This window comes from Loxodonta africana, chromosome 15, assembly GCF_030014295.1.
Source record: "Loxodonta africana isolate mLoxAfr1 chromosome 15, mLoxAfr1.hap2, whole genome shotgun sequence".
Classification (NCBI taxonomy): Eukaryota; Metazoa; Chordata; class Mammalia; order Proboscidea; family Elephantidae; genus Loxodonta; species Loxodonta africana.
In genome coordinates this window covers 60778821-60798877 of record NC_087356.1, presented here as the reverse complement: position 1 = coordinate 60798877, position 20057 = coordinate 60778821, and the positions used below count along the sequence as shown (strand labels likewise).

Sequence of the window (20057 nt, the reverse complement as noted above, 5' to 3'; positions counted from 1 at the left end):
TTGCAGCCCCCACAATGTGACAGCACACTCCCCCTTTCCACCCCTGGTTTGCTTTGTCCGTTTGACCAGTTCTTGTCCCTTCCTGCCTTCTTATCCTGCCTGTGGACAGGAGCTGCCCACCTGGTCTCGTTAATCTGATTGAACTAAGAAGCACATTCTTCACGTGTAGTATTTTTTGTTTTATGGTCCATTCTAATCTTTATCTGAAGAGTGGGCTTTGGGAATGGTTTCAGTTCTGGGTTAACAGTGTGTCCGGGGCCATAGTTTTGGGGGTCCTTCCAGTCTCTGTCAGACCGTTAAGTCTGGTTATAAGACAATTAATTGGGAAATTTCCATTGGAATACTGTGGACCTCAGCCGTGTCCTAATCGCTCATTTTTATATGAGTTGGCTGAAGATTAGTTATATTTAATGGATGTCATAAAACTGAGAGGGATGGTTGGTGAAAGTGGTAGCTTATAGAATCAGGATCAAAAAGCTGATGGGAATATTAGCGGCATGGGGTAGAGATTTTTGTCTGTTTTGTTTAATGCTTTTTTCCCAGGGCTAGAAATGGCAAATAGTAGGCTTTCAATAAACATTTGTTGAATGAATGAATCATAGCAGATTAGAGAAGTGGGTAAAATCCAACAAGTTGTTTTCTAATAGGGAAAAATTTAAAGTCCAGTATTTGGATTGAAATAAGCTAATCAAATAGTTACAGCTGAACGGTATGGCCTTGGCAGCAAAACAGGTTAAAAAGACTTTTAGTAGGCAGCAAAGTTAATATTAGTCACCAGTGTGATTGGTCATTAAAAAACTAAGGTGATACTATCCAGAATGAGGGAGATAGCAGTCCAACGCTACTCTGGTGAGGCCACACTGTAAAAGGTATGTAGACCATTAAATATTTTTATAGGAGAGTGGGAAACCCTGGTGGCATAGTGGTTAAATTCTACGGCTGCTAACCAAAAGGTCAGCAGTTCGAATCCACCAGGCGCTCCTTGGAAACTCTGTGGGGCAGTTCTACTCTGTCCTATAGGGTTGTATGAGTCAGAATCAACTCGACGACAGTGGGCTTGGTTTGCTTTATAGGAGAGTGATCAGAATGATGAAGAGGCTACAAACTGTGCCAAATAAGGAACAGTTGAAGGAACTCAGGGGAAACCTGATAGTTGTTCAACACTGTTCTTTAGCACATACGGGTGAAAACTGTATGGAAGCAGTTTGGATCCGTACAAGGATAATCCCATTAATGCATCTGTCCAAAAGTAGAATAGGTTGCTTTGGAACGAAGTGGGTTTTATAACACTGGACTCAAAGACTGGGATTATTATCAGGAATGTTATGAAGGGAATTTAAACATTGTTTGCCTAGTTGGACCAAAGTACTTTTAAGATCTTGTCCAACCCTGAGGTAGTGTTTCTGGAAGTATTGTCAATATGACAACTAATGGTGTGTTTTCTTATGATTTTCCTTCTGACCTTTTCCGGAGTTAGATAATTGACTTTCACATAGGGGGTAAATTAAGAAAAGCTTATTTAATAAATAACAGAGATGTAAATGTCTGGAATATGAAGAATTTTGTTCATGAAGTAAAAATATTGCTCTTTTTCTCTTCATAAAAGTAAAAGATAATCATGCAGAAAGGTTAAATATATAAAGAAGAAAGTAAAAAAATTCCCCAAAACCCACCATCCAGTTAACTACTGTTAATATTTTAGTGAATAGCTTTCAGATGTCCTTTTATTAAACAATCTACTCACCTAACTGGTGGTGCAGTGGTTAAGAGCTACAGCTGCTAACCAGAAGGTCAGCACTTCCAATCCACCAGCTGCTCCTTGGAAGCTCTATGGGACAGTTCTACTCTTACAGAATCATTATGAGTTGGAATCAAGTTGATGGCAACAGGTTTCGTTTTTTTTTACTCACCTGTCTAAGCTCCTCCCTTGGTTATTTAGCCTTCTGCACATCGTTCTGTTTAAGACACATAGAAGAATTGTAGGTATTTAGAAAATTTGGTCTATGGGAAAAAATTAACTGTGGATAATCCATTGATGAATTCTGAAAAGTGAGAGCACAAGCTGTGAGAATTCCTTTGCTTCCAGCTTTCATGTGATTTCCATTACTTTTTGAGTGTTAATAGCCTTGATGATATCACAGTCATTTCCTTTCCTTCCTCCTCTACAACTTAAGTCATTTTTTATTAAATGCAGGGTTCAAGTTACAAAAACTGGAAGGAAGGATTGCATGTCTCTACATAGGGGAGGTAGTATAGTGTAATGTAAAGAGCTTGAACTTGGGAGTCATTTGAACCTAGATTTAATTTAGGTACTAGGTATGTGGCCTTGAGTAGATTGCTTAACTTCTCTATCCCTCATGTTCCTCATTTGTAAAATAGGGATAAGAGAACCAACTTAGAATTGTAAGGATAAATATGTGCAAGTAACTATCATTCTGAATTTTAATTTATTATGCTCTTACTTTTCTTTGTGATTGCTTCTGTGTTTATATCCGTAAACAATATAGCTGGTTTTATATATTTTGAACTTCATATAAATAGAATATATGTTTATATATATTCTTAAAGTATCTGCCTGGCACCTAGTTGATACTGAAAAAATAGCTATTATTATCATATAAAATATAATGTAAGTTGGATCACAGTATACATGTTTATTTCTTATGTGCAGGCAGATTTTATTTTTTATCCTCTTAAATCGTATTTATACAGCATAAAAATCTTTAAAACTTAAAAAAATTCAGGGACACAAAAATTTGTATAAAATATATAATACATAATATAATAAAATAAACACCTGTGTACCCATCTAGCTTAAAAATGAAAACATACACATATAAGAATGTTCACAGCAGTGCTATTTATAATAGCAGAAAACTGAAAACAACCCAAATATCTGTCAATAATAGAACATATAAATTAAGAAATGGAAGATTTATATCTGTAAGTTACAACATGGGTGAATTTTAGGAATATAATGATGTGAGCAAAGAAAGGAAGTTGCAGAAGAATTTATATACTATGATTCTGTTTATATGACATTCAGGTGGGTGAATGTTGATTTTATTGTTACTCTGTCTTATGTATTGTATAAATATTTTTTTGTTTTTACTGAGCATTTAATAATAACTAAAAATACATAAAACATTACCAATACAATCAGAATTCTTCTAAAATATATTCTCCTTTTTTTTTCCCGTAGTAACCAAGCTCCTAAATTTGGAATTTATTATATGCAATTCTCTAACCCAGCTATTATGTTGCAGACATAATCTAAGGAACATGATGGTTATCATTAGTATTTTAAGTCATAATAACTACTTATAAATAACTCAGAGCTCATTTTTGCTTTTTAAATAATTTTATTGTGTTTTCAGTGAAGGTTTACACAGCAGTTTAGGTTCCCATTCAGCAGTTTATACACAAATTGTTCAGTGACATTGGTTACATTCTTCAGTGTATAAACATCTCCTTATTTCTGTTCTGGTTGTTCTGTGTCCATTAATCTAGTTTCCCTGCCCCCTTACCTTCTTATCTTTGTTTTTAAGTAATTGTTGACTGTTTGGTCTCACATAGATGATTTTTTAAAGGAGCACAGTACTCAGGGGTGATATTCTTCATTTTGTGAGCCAATCTGTTATTTAGATAAAAGGTGGCCTTGGGCTAGTTGCCATTGAAAGTTTAAAGAGTATCTTAGGGCAGTAGTCTCAGGGAGTTCTCCAGTCTCAACTGGTGATAACTTGGAACTCATAATCTCAATGGTTTATCAAGATTGTGTCATACAGAGCTATTAAAAGGGTAATCAAAGTAGTCATCTCCAAGTCAAATATAGGTAAACATCATTAGTGGCTTACATAATGTATGGGTGTTGTTGATTTTTAAAGAATCAGTCCCATATTTTTGATCATTTAAGTTGTCCCTAACTAAAAAAATAAATATAATAAGAGTAGGGATGACTTCAATAAATATCTGCACAGGCCCAATTATAAAAATTGAGTCATAATAGATATTCATCATGCCACTAGCCTTTCTCCCTCTACTTATAACCTATTCCATGTCAATATATATATATATATTTTTTAAACTACTACTGTAGTTATGCTCCTAGAGATGGAATTACTGGTTCAAATGTGAGTATTTCACATTCTGACATCTTTTATCAGATTACCCTCTAAAAAGAAACCAACTGACACCTCTGGTAATAGAGGGCTTTCCTTAGTTCCTAAGACTGGGTTGGATTCACTTGCTATAAGATCCTGTAATGTTCTGTATTTTCATAACCTCTGCAACACTTTATTTATTATTAGTCTTTTTCACTGATCCATCTACCTGTGTTGACTAGCACAGTGCCTGTCAGTTACAGTGGAAATTCAGTAAGTGTAAGTTAAGTTGAAAGTCCTGCCTGCAAGTTTGTGTGTGTTGAAGATGCTAAGTGAGTTTTGAAGTTTGCTCTTCTGGTTTGCTCTTCGTATGGGGTTCCTCCTCCTTTTTTTGACTTAGCCACTTTGACAAGAAATTCTAGTGGTTTGTAGTTGTTTAGCTTGGTGTGGCTTTGCATATTTTCTTCCTGCCAGCTAGTGTGCTACTGAGAAAGTTATGCCTAGCAGATTTTTGATATGTCCTTGCCCTGTGCGTAACCGAGAAGGGCTTAGAACTTGTCTCAGCCCACTTTTGAAGTGCTCTTTTTTAGGACAGCCCCTTTTGACTCCAGCATCTTTCTTTAACCTGGTGCCAACTGTTTGTGTTCCAATGGTGTTTCCCTAAGTTGATAGAATGAAACCTTTTTCTAGTTTTATCATAGACGATGGTGTATTTGCCGGTTTTATTTCTTTTTGTTTATTTCAAGGTAGAAAAGTTCTACAAATCTTAAGTAACATCACTGATTTTCTAGTACAACTCAATTCCTTTAAGTATTTTTTTTTAACAAAACATTTTTACCCATTGCCATCTTTTTTTTTTTCTTTGGTTTAGATAACCTCAAAATCTCTGACTTTGGCTTGGCAACAGTGTTTCGGCATAATAATCGTGAGCGTTTACTGAACAAGATGTGTGGTACTTTACCTTATGTTGCTCCAGAACTTCTAAAGAGAAAAGAATTTCACGCAGAACCAGTTGATGTTTGGTCCTGTGGAATAGTTCTTACGGCAATGTTGGCTGGAGGTAAGAGCTATTTAATCGTGATAAAACCCCTATCCTGTGGATAGTCAGGTTTGTTATATCAAAATCAAATAAACTAAGAAAATCTGTTTTTATATAATAGTTTTTAATAGTGACTGTCATTTATAAGTAAGTTATAAATTTTAGGAGCCCTGGTGATGTGGTTAAGATCTCAGCTGCTAACCAAGAGGTCAGCAGTTCGAATCCACCAGCTGCTCCTTGGAAACCCTCTGTCTTATAGGGTCATTATGGGTGAGAATTGACTCGACAGCAGTGGGTTTGGTTTTTTTTTTTTTTTTTGCTTTCCATAGCTATTATATGAAAAATCTCTAAGATTCATGTCAATACTTTTGGAAAAATTAGGGCAGAAGGCGCTTCATTCCTCTTTGAAGTGCCTCTGAAGTTTCTGTGATTTGGCATTCTTACTGACAACCATATTAATCGGAGGACATTTCCCCCCTCAAAATCATTACTATATAATGATATGAACAGTCAGAAAACTGGGACTTTTTCTCTTTTATAGAATTGCCGTGGGACCAGCCTAGTGACAGTTGTCAGGAATATTCTGATTGGAAAGAAAAAAAAACATACCTCAACCCTTGGAAAAAAATTGATTCTGCTCCTCTAGGTAACTGGGTTATCTTGATTGAAAGTACTAATTTCTCAGATTATGAAGTCTAGTACTATTTGAATATTTTTCTTGAAATATTTTTTTCTCTTTCACTTTTAAAAAACTTCACATAAATAATCCATATTCCTTGTAGATGAGTTAGAAAATATAAATTAAAAAAAAAACCCGTATAATCTTAGCACTCAGAAATAGCTTCTTTTAATAATTTGGTATGTGCTTCTGGACTTTGTCCTATAATATATACTAGATATATGTATTTGTTATATACATTTATTATTCATAAGTGTGTGTATGTTTACAAAAAAAGGGGTGGTACTATACATGCTATTTTGTAACTTGTTTTTTCCGTGACTGTAACTGTAGGTCTACATAATTGTTTTTAAAGCTGTTATGGTATTCTGCCATGTAGGTATGTGATATTATACTCATCTAACGCACTTTGCTGGACATTTAGAGTTCTTCTAATATTTTACTATTATAAAGGAGATAACAGTGAACATCCATGTGACTTAGTGTTTGCACATGTCCTTAAATTATTTACTTAAAAGCATAGAAGTAGAATGCAAGGTCAGTAGTATATGTCGTTTTTAATTATTTTGGCTTATTTTTGCCAAATTGCTTTTCAGAAAGTTTTTACTGCTTCATCACATGCATGCACACACACGCACACACGCGTACATTTTTTTTGCTAATCTCAAACAGACCTATAAAAAAAGATACTTTTAAAAAAATTGTGGTTAAAAATAGATATAGTAAAACATTTGCCAGTTTAACAATTTTTACCTGTGCATTCAGTGACATTATGTTCATCATGTTATGTATCCATTATCCCTTTTTATTATTTTAAAATGGAGAACCAGTGCAGTTGTATATAGCCTTTATGTATTTTTGTGGATTGTCTGTTTGACCCATTTTTGGCAAAGAGGTTTGTTTTTCTTATTACTTTGTATAAAGAGTTTTTTTTAATAAACATTACATTTGTTGCATGTATTTTCCATTTGTCATATTCATTTTTTATACACTTTTCAGATACATAGAAATTTAAGTGTTTTTATTTATTCCACTCTATCAGTCTTGTCCTTGTGGTTTCTGATCCTCTTGTCATATTTAGAAAGACCTTTTCTACCCTAATGTTATTTTTTTAAAAAGCTCTGTGTTTTCATTTAGTATTTTTATGGCTTTATTTTTACACATAAATCTTTGGTCTATTAGAAAATAATTTTGGTGTTGGAAGATTATGAATTCTTTATCAAGACAATTAAAATACCTTAGAGTGATGTCTGATTGTATTACCATCCTTTAAAAAGTTATTAGACTCAGTAACCAAAAGACAAACAACCTAATAAAAAATTGACAAGGATTTGAATAGTCATTCCTCCAAAAAAGAAATGGCCAATAAGCACATGAAAAAATGGTCAACATAATTAGTCATTACCAAAAACCAAACCCAGTGCTGTCGAGTCGATTCTGACTCATAGCGGCCCTGTAGGACAGAGTAGAACTGCCCCTTAGAGTTTCCAAGGAGCGCCTGGTGGATTTGAACTACTGACCTTTATGGTTAGCAGCCGTAGCACTTAACCACTATGCCACCAGGGTTTCCGATAGTCATTAGGGAAATGCAAATCAAAACCACAGTGAGGTACCAAATCATACCGTTAGGATGGCTGTTATTTAAAAAAAAAAAAGAGGAAGTGGAAAATAACAAGTATTGGAGCAGACGTGTAGAAATTGGAGCCCTCATCCATTGCTGGTAGGAATGTAAGGTGGCACAGCCACTGTGGAAAACAGTTTGGCATTTTCTCAAAAAGTTAAACCTAGAGTTACCATGTGACCCAGCAGTTCTACTTCTGGGTGTATCCCCCAAAAGACTCAAAAAGCGGGGACCCAAAGAGGTACTTGTACACCAATATTTATTTAGGCAGTATGCACAGTAACCAAAAGGTGGAAGCAACCCAAGTGTCCATCAACAGATGAATAAATAAAGAAAATGTACATACATACAATGGAATGTTACTCAGTCATCAAGAGAAGTGTTCTGATACGTGCTGTGGTGTGGATGAACCTTGAAAACATTATGCTAAGTGAAATAAGCCAGACATAAAAGGACAAATGTATGATTCCACTTACGTGAAGTATCTAAAATAGGCAAATTTATAGAAAGTAGATCAGAGGTTAATGGGCTAGTGGGAGGGGGAATGGTGAGTTATTGCTTAATACATACAGAGTTCCTGTTTGGGTGATATAAAAGTTTTGGAAATATATGTAGTGGTGAAGGTTGTGCAACATTGGGAATGTAATTAATGCCACCTAATTGTTTTTAGTTGCCGTTGAGTTGACGTAATTGTTAGGAATGGTTAAAATGCAAAACTTGATGTTTTAGATATGTATATAAAAAAAAATGTATATACACATATATATATATTTTACCACAATAAAACTAAAAATACAAAATAGCTATAAAATTGGAGATTTAGCATGGCAATGGAGCAATGAAATTTGGTATTAAAAAATGCAAAAGAGACTTTTATACTTTTTTGTTAATGTTGTCTTGTGAGAGAAACATTTCCTCCTGGTTACCGTTCTGCTTATTTGCAAACAATTGAGAATCAGAACTGTAAGGAATATTCTAAGATTTAGATAGCATTAAAGAACTGTATGAAATGAAAGCAAAAGTATAGTAGCTTTAGTCTTTTCCTTCTGTAAAAATAATATTTGGACATAAGGAGGCCAGTAAAAAATATGTCCCTTACCACAGACGCATAGTTGTTAGTTGCTGTTGAGTTGGCTCTGACTCATGGCAACCTTATGTGTATCAGAACAAAACACTGCCCAGTCCTGCTCCATCTTCATGATGTTTGAGCTCATTGTTGTGACTGCTGTGTCAATCCATCTTATTGAGGTTTTCCCTCATTTCTGTTGACCTTCTACTTTACCAAACAATGATGTTCTTTCTAGGGATTGGTCTTTTCTGATGACATGTATATCTAATCTGCATGACTCTTCTGTGAATGTTGTCTTAATTTTTTTTCCAGCTCTGCTGCATAAAATCCTAGTTGAGAATCCATCAGTAAGGATTACCATCCCAGACATCAAAAAAGACAGATGGTACAATAAACCACTCAAGAAAGGTAACTTCCTTAAAATACCAAATGCTTTCCTCTATGAAAGAAAAGGTACTTGTAAAGGTGAAATCACAAGATAGGCGTGGTCTCTCTGCTAGTGGATATTTTAATATCTAATAGGCAAAACAGAAATTATAAAAAAAAAAAATTTATTAGTAAGGGGAAGTCAGGGTACTATAGTTAAGTGTTTGACCAAGGCTTAAGGCTTAAGGGACAGGGAAGGCTTGCTACCCTGAGGAACTGACATTAAATCTAAGATTTGAAGATTAAGGGGAAGGTAAGTAGGCAAGATGAGTGGTATATCTGATTCTGAGTAGAGGACACAACATTTGCAAAGTCTTGGCATTTTGAGAGCTTGGTGCATTTGAGGAACTGAAAGAGGCCAGTACAGCATGAAGCATGTCTGTTTTTCACCATTGTATCACCAGTGGAAGGCATAGTGTATGGTATGTCTTAGACATTTAGTAAATATTTGAGTAAATGAGTGAATAGAGGAGGAGGAGAGAGATTTGTCATGAGAACATAGAGGTAGATAGTGGCCAAATTGTGGAGGAGGGCCTTGTAAGCCACTTTAAGGATTTTGAGTTTTAATCTCAGGCCATTAGGGAGACCTTTGAGAGATTTTGGAGCCATGGCGACCCAGTGGTTAAGAGCTTGGTTACTAACCAAAAGGTTGACAGTTTGAATCCACCAGCCGCTCCTTGGAAACCCTATGGGGGCAGTTCTACTCTGTCCTATAGTGTTGCTATGAGTTGAAGTCAACTTGGTGGCAATGGGTTTGGTTTTGAGAGATTTTTAAGCAAGAACTGACATGATCATATATTTGGCTTTAAAAGATGTTTCTTGCTGCAGTTTTTTCTGTTGTTTTTCATAGGAAGAGGTTAAGAGTGGTGTAGGCTTTTATACTATGTATATGAGGAGGAAAGGATGGTCAGGGATGAAAGTGTATTAGTAGATTTGGCAGTGGCAAATTGAGGGAGTTTCTATCCAGTGATTTTATTTTCTATATGAAGTGGGGGATGACATCAAGGACATCACACATGAAGAAAGCAAAGGGTCATTAAAAAGACAAGAAAGGAAGGACCAAAATGGATGTCAAAAGAGACTCTGAAACTTGCTGTTGAACCTAGAGTAGCTAAAGCGAATGGAAGAGTTGATGAAGTAAAAGAACTGAAGATTTCAAAGGGCATCTCTAGAAGACAAAGTATTATAATGACAATGTGCAAAGAGCTGGAGATGGAAAACCAAAAGGGAAGAACGCACTCGGCGTTTCTCAACCTGAAATAACTGAAGAAAAAATTCAAGCCTCGAGTTGCAATAGTGAAGGATTCTGTGGGGAAAATATTAGATGACGCAGGAAACATCAAAAGAAGATGGAAGGAATACACAGAATCATTATACCAAAAAGAATTAGTCGATGTTCAATCATTTCAAGAGGTGGCATATGATCAGAAACCGATGCTACTGAAGGAAGAAGTCCAAGCTGCTCTGAAGGCATTGGTGAAAAACAAGGCTCCAGGAATTGATGGAATATCAATTGAGATGTTTCAACAAACAGATGCATCGCTGGAGGTGCTCACTCGTCTATGCCAAGAAATATGGAAGACAGCTACCTGGCCAACTGACTGGAAGAGATCCATATTTCTACATATTCCCAAGAAAGGTGATCCAATTGAATGTGGAAATTAGAGAACAATATCATTACTATCACACCCAAGCAAAATTTTGCTGAAGATCACTCAAAAACGGCTGTAGCAGTATATCAACAGGGAAATGCCAGAAATTCAGGCCGGTTTCAGAAGAGGATGTGGAATGAGGGATATCATTGCTGATGTCAGATGGATCCTGGCTGAAAGCAGAGAATACCGGAAGGATGTTTACCTGTGTTTTATTGACTATGCAAAGGTATTTGACTGTGTGAATCATAACAAACTATGGATAACATTGCAAAGAATGGGAATTCCAGAACACTTAATTGTGCTCATGAGGAACCTTTACATAGATCAAGAGGCGGTTGTTCGGAAAGAACAAGGGGATACTGATTGGTTTAAAGTTAGGAAAGGTGTGCATCAGGGTTGTATTCTTTCACCATACCTATTTAGTCTGTTTGCTGAACAAATAATACGAGAAGCTGGACTATATGAAGAAGAATGGGGCATCAGGATTGGAAGAAGACTCATTAACAACCTGCGTTATGCAGATGACACAACCATGCTTGCTGAAAGTGCAGAGGACCTGAAGCACTTACTGATGAAGATCAAAGACCACAGCCTTCAGTGTGGATTGCGCCTCAACGTAAAGAAAACAAAAATCCTCACAACTGGACCAATGAGCAACATCATGATAAACGGAGAAAAGATTGATGTTGTCAAGGATTTCATTTTACTTTGATCCACAATCAACAGCCATGGAAGCAGCAGTCAAGAAATCAAAAGACGCATTGCATTGGGTAAATCTGCTGCAAAGGACCTCTTTGAAGTGTTGAAGAGCAAAGATGTCACCCTGAAGACTAAAGTGCGCCTGACCCAAGCCATGGTATTTTCAATCACGTTGTATGCGTGTGAAAGCTGGACAATGAATAAGGAAGACCAAAGAAGAGTTGACGCCTTTGAATTGTGGTGTTGGCAAAGAATATTGAATATACCATGGACTGCCAAGAGAACAAACAAATCTGTCTTAGAAGAAGTACAGCCAGAATGCTGCTTAGAGGCAAGGATAGCGAGACTGCATCTTACGTACTTTGGACATGTTGTCAGGAGAGATCAGTCCCTGGAGAAGGACATCATGCTTGGCAGAGTACAGGGTCAGCAGAAAAGAGGAAGACCCTCAACGAGGTGGATTGACACAGTGACTACAACAGTGAGCTCAAGCGTAACAAGGATTGTAAGGATGGCACAGGACCGGGCAGTGTTTAGTTCTGTTATGCATAGGGTCTCTATGAATCGGAGCCTACTCAACGGCACCTAACAACAACAGCAACTATAACACAGGGAAAAAATTGAATAATGCAGAAAGCATCAAAAGAAGATGGAAGGTACAGAGTAATTGTACCAGAAAGAATTGGTTGACATTGAACCATTTCAGGATGTAGCATGTGATCAAGAACCAATGGTACTGAAGGAAGAGGTCCAAGTTGCACTGAAGGCACTGGCCAAAAACCAGGCTTCAGGAATTAACGGAATACCAATCAAGATGTTTCAACAAATGGATGCAGTGCTAGAAGTATTCACTTGTCTATGCCAAGAAATTTGGAAGACAGCTCTCTGGCCAATCGACTGGAAGAGATCCATATTTATGCCCATTCCAAAGAAAGATGATTATCGAATGTTATCATTGATACCACATGCAAGTAAAATTTTGTGAAAGATCATTCAGAAGTGGTTACAGCAGTACATCGACAGGGGACTGCCAGAAATTCAAGCTAGATTCGGGAAAGGATATAGAAAGAGTGATAATCATGGCTGATGTCAGATGGATCTTGGCTGAAAGCAGAGAATACCAGAAAGATGTTTACCTCTGTTTTATTGACTATGCAAAGGCATTCAACTGTGTGGATCATAATAAATTATGGATAACATTGGGAAGAATGGGAATCTCAGAACACTTAATTGTGCTCATGGGGAGCCTGTACATAGACCAACCCATACCTAGACCAAGAGGCAGTTGTTCAGACAGAACAGGGAGGTATTGTGTGGTTTAAAGTCATGAAATGTGTGCATCAGAGTTGTATCCTTTCACCATACTTATTCAGTCTGTATGCTGAGCAAATAATCAGAGAAGCTGGACTATATGAAGAAGAACACGGCATCAGAATTGGAAGAAGACTCATTAACAACGTGTGATATGCAGTTGACACAACCTTGCTTGCTGGTAGCAAAGAAATCTTGAAGCATGTATTGACGAAAGTCAAAGAGTGCAGCCTTCAGTATGGATTACACCCCAACATAAAGAAAACAAAAATCCTCACAACTGGACCAATAAGCAGTCTTATGATAAATGAAGAAAAGATTGAAGTTGTCAAGAATTTCATTTTACTTGAATTCATAATGAACACCCAAGGAGGCAGCAGTCAGGAAATCAAACGACGTATTGCATTGGGTGAATCTGCTGCAAAAGACTTCTTGAAAGTGTTAAAAAGCAAAGATGTCACATTGAGGACTAAGGTGCGCCTGGCTCAGGCCATGGTATTTTCAATTGTCTCATATGCATGTCAAAGCTGGACAGTGAATAAGGAAGACTGAGGAAGAATTGACACCTTCGAATTATGGTGCTGGCAAAGAATATTGAATGTATCATGGACTGTCACAAGAATGAGCAAATGTGTCTTGGAAGAAGTATAACCACAGTGCTCCTGAGAAGCAATGATTGCATAACTTCGTCTCGTGGATTTTGGACATATTATCAGGAGGGACCAGTCCGTGGAGAAGGACATCAGGCTTGGTAAAGTAGAGGGTCAGTGAAAAAGAGGAAGTACCCTTGATAGATTGACATAGTGGTTTCAACAGTGGGCTCAAGCATAACAGCGATGGTGAGGGTGGTGCAGGACCGGGCAGGATTTCATTCTGTTGTACAGAGGACCTGTATGAGTCAGAACTGACTCGATGGCACCTGACAAGAACATGAAATGGGGGATGGTGTCTCATATTAAGAGTAATGAGGTACTGGAGCATGGTCGGAAATTTGAAGAATGTAGAAGTTTGAATTAGTCATTATGAAGGAAGGAAAAGGAAATTGAGTAGAGAAACAGGATTGACTAGCAGTGTCAAGGGTACAGGTGAAAGTAGTAACCATGAAAATGTATATATATGTGTCTGCGTGCATATAAAAAACAGAACCATAAATATACCGATTGCTGTCAAGTCAATGCCGACTTGTAGTGACCCTATAGGACAGAGTAGAACTGCCCCATAGGGTTTCCAAGGAGCAGCCCATGGATTTGAACTGCCACCCTTTTGGTTAGCAGCTGAACTCTTGACCGCTATTCCACCAGGGCTCCAAACATGAATATATTGGCATATTTTCTATATAAAGATTATTCTTATTACAGCTTTTCCAGGAGAGCAGAGAATACTGGAAGTAGCAAATTCATAATCTTTGTTGCCATTATCATGAATTATTTTTATTTAAAAAATTTCTAGTCCTTAAACTTGGTCTGTCCCTGTCTTTATAGAACATTGTTCTGTTACCATGGATCATGCCATTAAAATTACGGCTTTACCATGATTCTCCACATTTGGAGCATACTTACATGTCTTATACTTTGTGTTACATAAATGTATTTAGATGTCGTGTTACTTCTTCAACATGATATTTGGGTTAATTAAAAAAGATATGTGCATAGAAGACTTGAAAGCATTTGTATTTATCTTTTTTTAGGGACAAGGAGGCCCCAGGTCACTTCAGGAGGGGTATCAGAATCTCCAAGTGGATTCTCTAAGCACATTCAATCCAATTTGGATTTCTCTCCATTAAATAGTGCTTCAAGGTGAGACCAATAAAGCCGATTCCCCCGTGAAAAATAATACACGTATGTATTTTCTTCTTAACGAATGTAATTTCCATCAGTGTGAAGATGATAGTGTGATATAAGAAAGGTCTGATGGATTTTACTTAAAACGTATTTTTGCCCTATCTTAATGCCTCAGTGAAGAAAATGTGAAGTACTCCAGCTCCCAGCCAGAACCACGGACAGGCCTTTCATTATGGGACACCAGTCCCTCATACATTGATAAACTGGTACAAGGGATCAGTTTTTCCCAGCCTACGTGTCCTGATCACATGCTTCTGAATAGTCAGTTACTTGGCACTCCAGGATCCTCGCAGGTAAATGAATTTAATTTTTCAGATAAATAATGGAAGCCCTTTATTTTATATTGTTTTAAAGTCTTCAAAAAACTTGTAGAAATCATATATAAGAATCTTAATAGATCACAGAAAAGAATTTTCAGACTAAATACCTATGATAGGACTGCTTTTGGTCAGAATGGATTTCTTCATCTTTCTTTTATTTGACATGCAGAACCCTTGGCAGCGCTTGGTCAAAAGAATGACACGATTTTTTACCAAACTGGATGCAGACAAATCTTATCACTGCCTGAAAGAGACTTGTGAGAAGTTGGGCTATCAGTGGAAGAAGAGTTGTATGAATCAGGTATGTTTTATTTATTTTTATTATATCTTTTCCTGAAGACAAAGTTAAATATTTGAGTAAAGACTATCATTATCAGAATATTTTAAAAATACCAAAAACCAAAAACCAAACCCAGTGCCGTGGAGTCGATTCCGACTCTTGGCGACCTTATAGGACAGGGTGGAACTGCCCCATAGAGTTTCCAAGGAGCACCTGTTGGATTCGAACTGCTGGCCCTTTGGTTAGCAGCCATAGCACTTAACCACTTTGCCACCAGGGTTTCCTTTAAAAATACAAGGGTAAGTATTTTTACGTTAAGTATATTTACGAGGGTAAGTAAATATTACTACTAGGGTTCTAGTTCATATATGCATGGGTTATTCTAAATAAAATGTGTTTAAACATGTGTCTTGGTTATCTAGTGTTCTTTGTCTCTTCAGCTTCTGCTTCCTGGTTTCTTGGCCTCTGGGCTTCTCGGGCTTCACACCTGCATCTGCCCTGCTGGGGCAAGTGTTCAAAGCTCAGTAGCTCCACCGATAAGTGCCCGGAGGCACCCCACTTCTCCAGGAAGCCTTCTGCGCATAGGCACTCAGCTCTTTTGCTCTGCGGGTCGGCTCCAGTGCTGTCTCGCATTTGTCTCCTGGGTTTGCTGCTGTTGGTTGTCTGCTGTTGCCACTTCTCTGCTGCTGCAGGTTCTCTGCTGTGCTGGTCCTCTGCTGCTGTCAAACTCTATCCATTCACAGTTTCAAAACTGCTTCCACATTTTAGGTATCTGTTAGAGTAGCACCCCACTCTCCCGGTACCAAATTCTGTCTTAGTTATCTAGTGCTGCTGTAACAGAAATACCACAAGTGGATGGCTTTAGCAAAGAGACATTTATTGTCTCACAGTCTAGTAGGTTACAAGTCCAAATTCAGGGCATCAGCTCCAGGAGAAGCCTTTCTCTCTCTGTTGACTCTGGAGAAAGGTCCTTGTCCTCAATCTTCCTTTGGTTAAGGAGCTTCTTAGGTGCAGGGACCCCATATCCAAAGAATGCGATCTGCTCCTGGGGCTGCTTTCTTGGTGGTGTGAGGTCCCCAACTCTCTGTTTGCTTCCCTTTCATCTCTTGAGAGATAAAAGGTGGTGCAGGCCACACCCCAAGGAAACTCCTTTTACCTTGGATTAGGGAGGTGACCTGAGTGAGGGTGGTGTTACAATCCCACCCTAATCCTCTCTACGTAAAATTACAATCACAAAATGAAGGACAACCATACAATATGGAGAATCATGGCCTAACCAAGTTGATAACACACACTTTTTGGGGGACATAACTCAATCCATGACAACATGTCTCTGTGATCAATGGATAACTGTAGACAAGTTCTGTTAGTAATATACTTGTCTTAGTCTTGTTACGGTGCCTTCAACAACAAAAATAAGGATACTTTTTGTGCCATGGGAAAAAACAATTTTGAGGTCAGGGCTTATACCAGATCTTTAACAAAAGTCAAGTGGACATCTTCCCAAATCATTGAAGCTTTTTAACGAGTTTATGGGAATGCTACCTGTCTTACTTATCTAGTGCTGTTATAACAGAAATGCCAAAGTGGATGGCTTTAACAAAGATAAATTTATTCTCTCACAGTCTAAGAGGCTAGAAGTCCAAATTCAGGGTGCCAGCTCCAGGGGAAGGCTTTCTCACTCTGTCGGCTCTGGAGGAAGGTCCTTGTCATCAACCTTCCTCTGGTCTAGAAGTTTCTCGGTGCAGGGGCCCTGGATCCAAAGGCTGTGCTCCCTTCCTCCCTTCTTCATTCTTAGTGGTAGGAGGGCCCTCTTCTTTCTGTGTGATTCTCTTTTTTATATCTCAAAAGAGATTCGCTAAAGATACAACCTGATCCTGTAGATTGAATCCTGCCTCCTTAACATAACTGCCTGTTGTCCTGCCTCATTAACATCATAGAGGTTAGGATTTACAACACATAGTTTAATCACATCGGATCACAAAATGGTGGACAACCACACAATACTGGGAACCATGGCCTAGCCAAGTTGACACACATTTTTACAGGACACAGTTTAATCCGTAACACTGCCCCACATGAAACAACAGTTTTTAGATGGATCAAGAGTTTTAAGGAAGGTCGAAAAGACCTCAAAGAATAGCCCAACAGAGAGAAGACGGCTCATAAGGTTATGATGACTGTTTTTTGGGATCCTAAGGGGAAATCTTGATAGGCTTTCTTGAAGGACACAGGACAATCATGGGCACTTACTATGAAGAAGTCTTAAGAAAACTGAAAACTGCACTGGTGAGAAAAAGGCCAGGAAAGTTGTGCTGAGGAATTTTTTTCCATTATGACAATGCACGTGCTCATTCTTCAAGGTTAGCAAGGGCGATCCTAGGAGAATTTCATTGTGAAACCTTACCCCATCCACCCTGTAGCCCTGATATTGCCCCTTCAGACTTCTTTTTGTTCTCAAAGAACATTTAAAGGAATACAATTTGAGTCTCTTGAGGATGCCCAATCTGCCATTTTGATATGGTGTAAATCAGTGCAGAATTCTTTGGCGAAGGGTTAGAGAGATGGAAATACCGCCTTCAGAATTGTATAGACCTTGATGGAGGATATGTTGAGAAATAGTAGCTTCAAATTTTGATATTTTTGTTTAAAAAAGCTGTGATTTTATAGCAATAATTTTTCTTGTGTTTTAGGTGAAAGTTTACGGCTTAATTTCTTATTCAAAAGTTTATATACATATTGTTTGGTGACATTAATTGCAATCCCCACAATGTGCTGGCACTCTCCCCCTTTCCACCCTGGGTTCTCTGTGTCCATTGTCTAGTTCCTGTCCCTTCTTGCCTTTTCATCCACTTTTGGACAGGAGCTTTGCATTTGGTCTTGTATATTTGATTGGACTAGGAAGCATATCCTCGTGTGCATTACTTTTTGTTATATATGCCTGTCTAATCTTTGTCTGAAAAGTGAGCTTCGGGAATGGTTTCAGTTCTGGGTTCTGGGGGTTCCTCCAGTCTCTGTCAGAACAGTAAGTCTGGTGTTTTTTTGTGAATTTGAATTCTGTTCTACATTTTTCTCCCACTCTTTCTGGAACTCTGTTGTGATCCCTGTCAGGGTGGTTGTTCGTAGTAACTGGATATCATCTAGTTCTTCTGGTTTCAGGCTGGTGGAATCTCTGGTACGTGTGGTCTTTTAGTCCTTTGGGCTAATATTTTCCTTGTGCCTTTGGTTTTCTTCATTCTCCTTTGCTCCAGGTGGGATGGGACCAATAGATGTGTCTTAGATGGCCACTTGCCAGCTTTTAAGACCCCAGATACCTCTCACCAAAGTGGACTGTAGAACATTATGAACTATGTTATGCCAGTTGACCTGGATATCCCCCGAGACTATGATCCTGAGGCCCCAGCCCCAACTACTTGGTCCCTCAAAGAGTTTGGATGTGTCTAGGAAACTTCTTAGATTTTGCTCTGATCCAGTTGTGTTGAGTTCCTTGATAATGTGTGTTGTCCTTCCCTTCACCAAAGTTAACACTTATCTACTATCTAGTTAGTGATTTCTCCTCCCTCCCCTTCCCCACCCTTGTAACCCTCAAAGAATGCTTTTTTCTGTGTGTAAGCCTTTTCTTGAATTCTTATAATAGTGGTCTCATGCAATATTTGTCCTTTTGTGACTGGCTTATTTTACTTAGCATAATGCCCTCCAGATTCATCCATGTTGTGAGGTGTTTCAGGGATTCATCATTGTTCTTTTTCATTGCATAGTATTCAGTTGTGTGTATGTATCATAATTTGTTTATCCATTCATCTGTTGATGGGCGCTTAGGTTGTTTCCTTCTTTTTGCTTTTGTGAATAGTGCTGCAGTGAACATGGGTGTGCGTATGTCTATTCATGTGATGGCTCTTGTTTTGCTTGGATATATTTTTAGGAGTGGGATTGCTGGATCGTATGGTAGTTCTATTTCTGTTTTTTTTAAGAAAGTGCCATATCGTTTTCCAGAGCAGTTATATCATTTTACATTCCCACAAGCAGTGCATGAGAGTTCCAATCTGCTGCAACCTCTCCAACATTTGTTATTTTGTATTTTTTGGGTTAGTGCTAGTATTGTCAATGTGAGATGGTAGTAGCAATACTTTTTTTTTTCTTAAACTAGCAAAGCATTTTTTAAATTGTGCTTTAGAGGAAGGTTTACAGAGCAAATTAGTTTCTCATTAAACAATTAATACACCTATTGTTTTGTGACATTGGTTGCCAACCCCATGACATGTCAACACTTTCCCCTTCTCAACCTTGGGCTCCCCATTATTAGCTTTCCTGTCCCCTCCTGCCTTCTTGTCCTTGCCCCTGGGCTGGTGTGCCCATTTAGTCTTGTTTTGTTTTATGGGCCTATCTAATCTTTGGCTGAACGGTGAGCCTCAGGAATGACTTCAGCACTGAATTAAAAGGGTCTTCTGGAGCCATACTGTCAGGGTTTGTCCAGTTTCTGTCAGACCAGTAAGTCTGGTCTTTTTTCTTTTTTTGTGAATTAGGATTTTGTTCTACATTCTTCTCCAGGTCTGTCCAGGACCCCCTATTGTGATCCCTGTCAGAGCAGTCAATGGTGGTGCCTGGCACCATCTAGTTGTGCTGCACTCCGTCTGGTGGAGGCTGTGGTAGTTGTGGGGTAGCAGTACTTTTGATTTATGCTCGTATAAAGTAATTAATTTAATTTGTAAAAGAATCTATTGAAATTTAAGGAATTTAAGTAAAGTGTTCTTTACCACAAGAATATTTCTGAAAAGACCCCTCTAAGGTTATTTTGAAAACTATATCTGCTTAAATTGAGACCATAGCAATTGACTCCTGTCTATCAAAAATGAGTACACTAGCAATTTCACACTTCCTCCCATCTCGCCTGCTCCCTCATTCTAGTGTTCATTGTGTTACTATAGCATATTTATAACATTGCCATTCTAACCTGTCTTTAGATTTTTCAAAAATGTTTATGTCATGAAAGACAAGTAAGAGGGGGATATTCTCTATT

General features: G+C 37.9%; 1 protein-coding gene across 2 annotated transcripts in view; it reads left to right on the top strand.

Annotated features, from left to right (window-relative positions):
* CHEK1 (checkpoint kinase 1) overlaps window positions 1-20057 on the top strand; it is a 32959-nt gene that overhangs the window by 9542 nt on the left and 3360 nt on the right. Inside the window, exons 6-11 of one of the 2 annotated variants that reach the window (XM_064268896.1) lie at window positions 4972-5160; window positions 5681-5785; window positions 8821-8916; window positions 14287-14395; window positions 14556-14733; window positions 14930-15061. In XM_064268896.1, coding sequence (XP_064124966.1) covers window positions 4972-5160; window positions 5681-5785; window positions 8821-8916; window positions 14287-14395; window positions 14556-14733; window positions 14930-15061 — 809 coding nt within the window. The remainder of the gene's footprint in view (window positions 1-4971; window positions 5161-5680; window positions 5786-8820; window positions 8917-14286; window positions 14396-14555; window positions 14734-14929; window positions 15062-20057) is intronic. The other variant, XM_064268897.1, reaches the window with a different exon arrangement.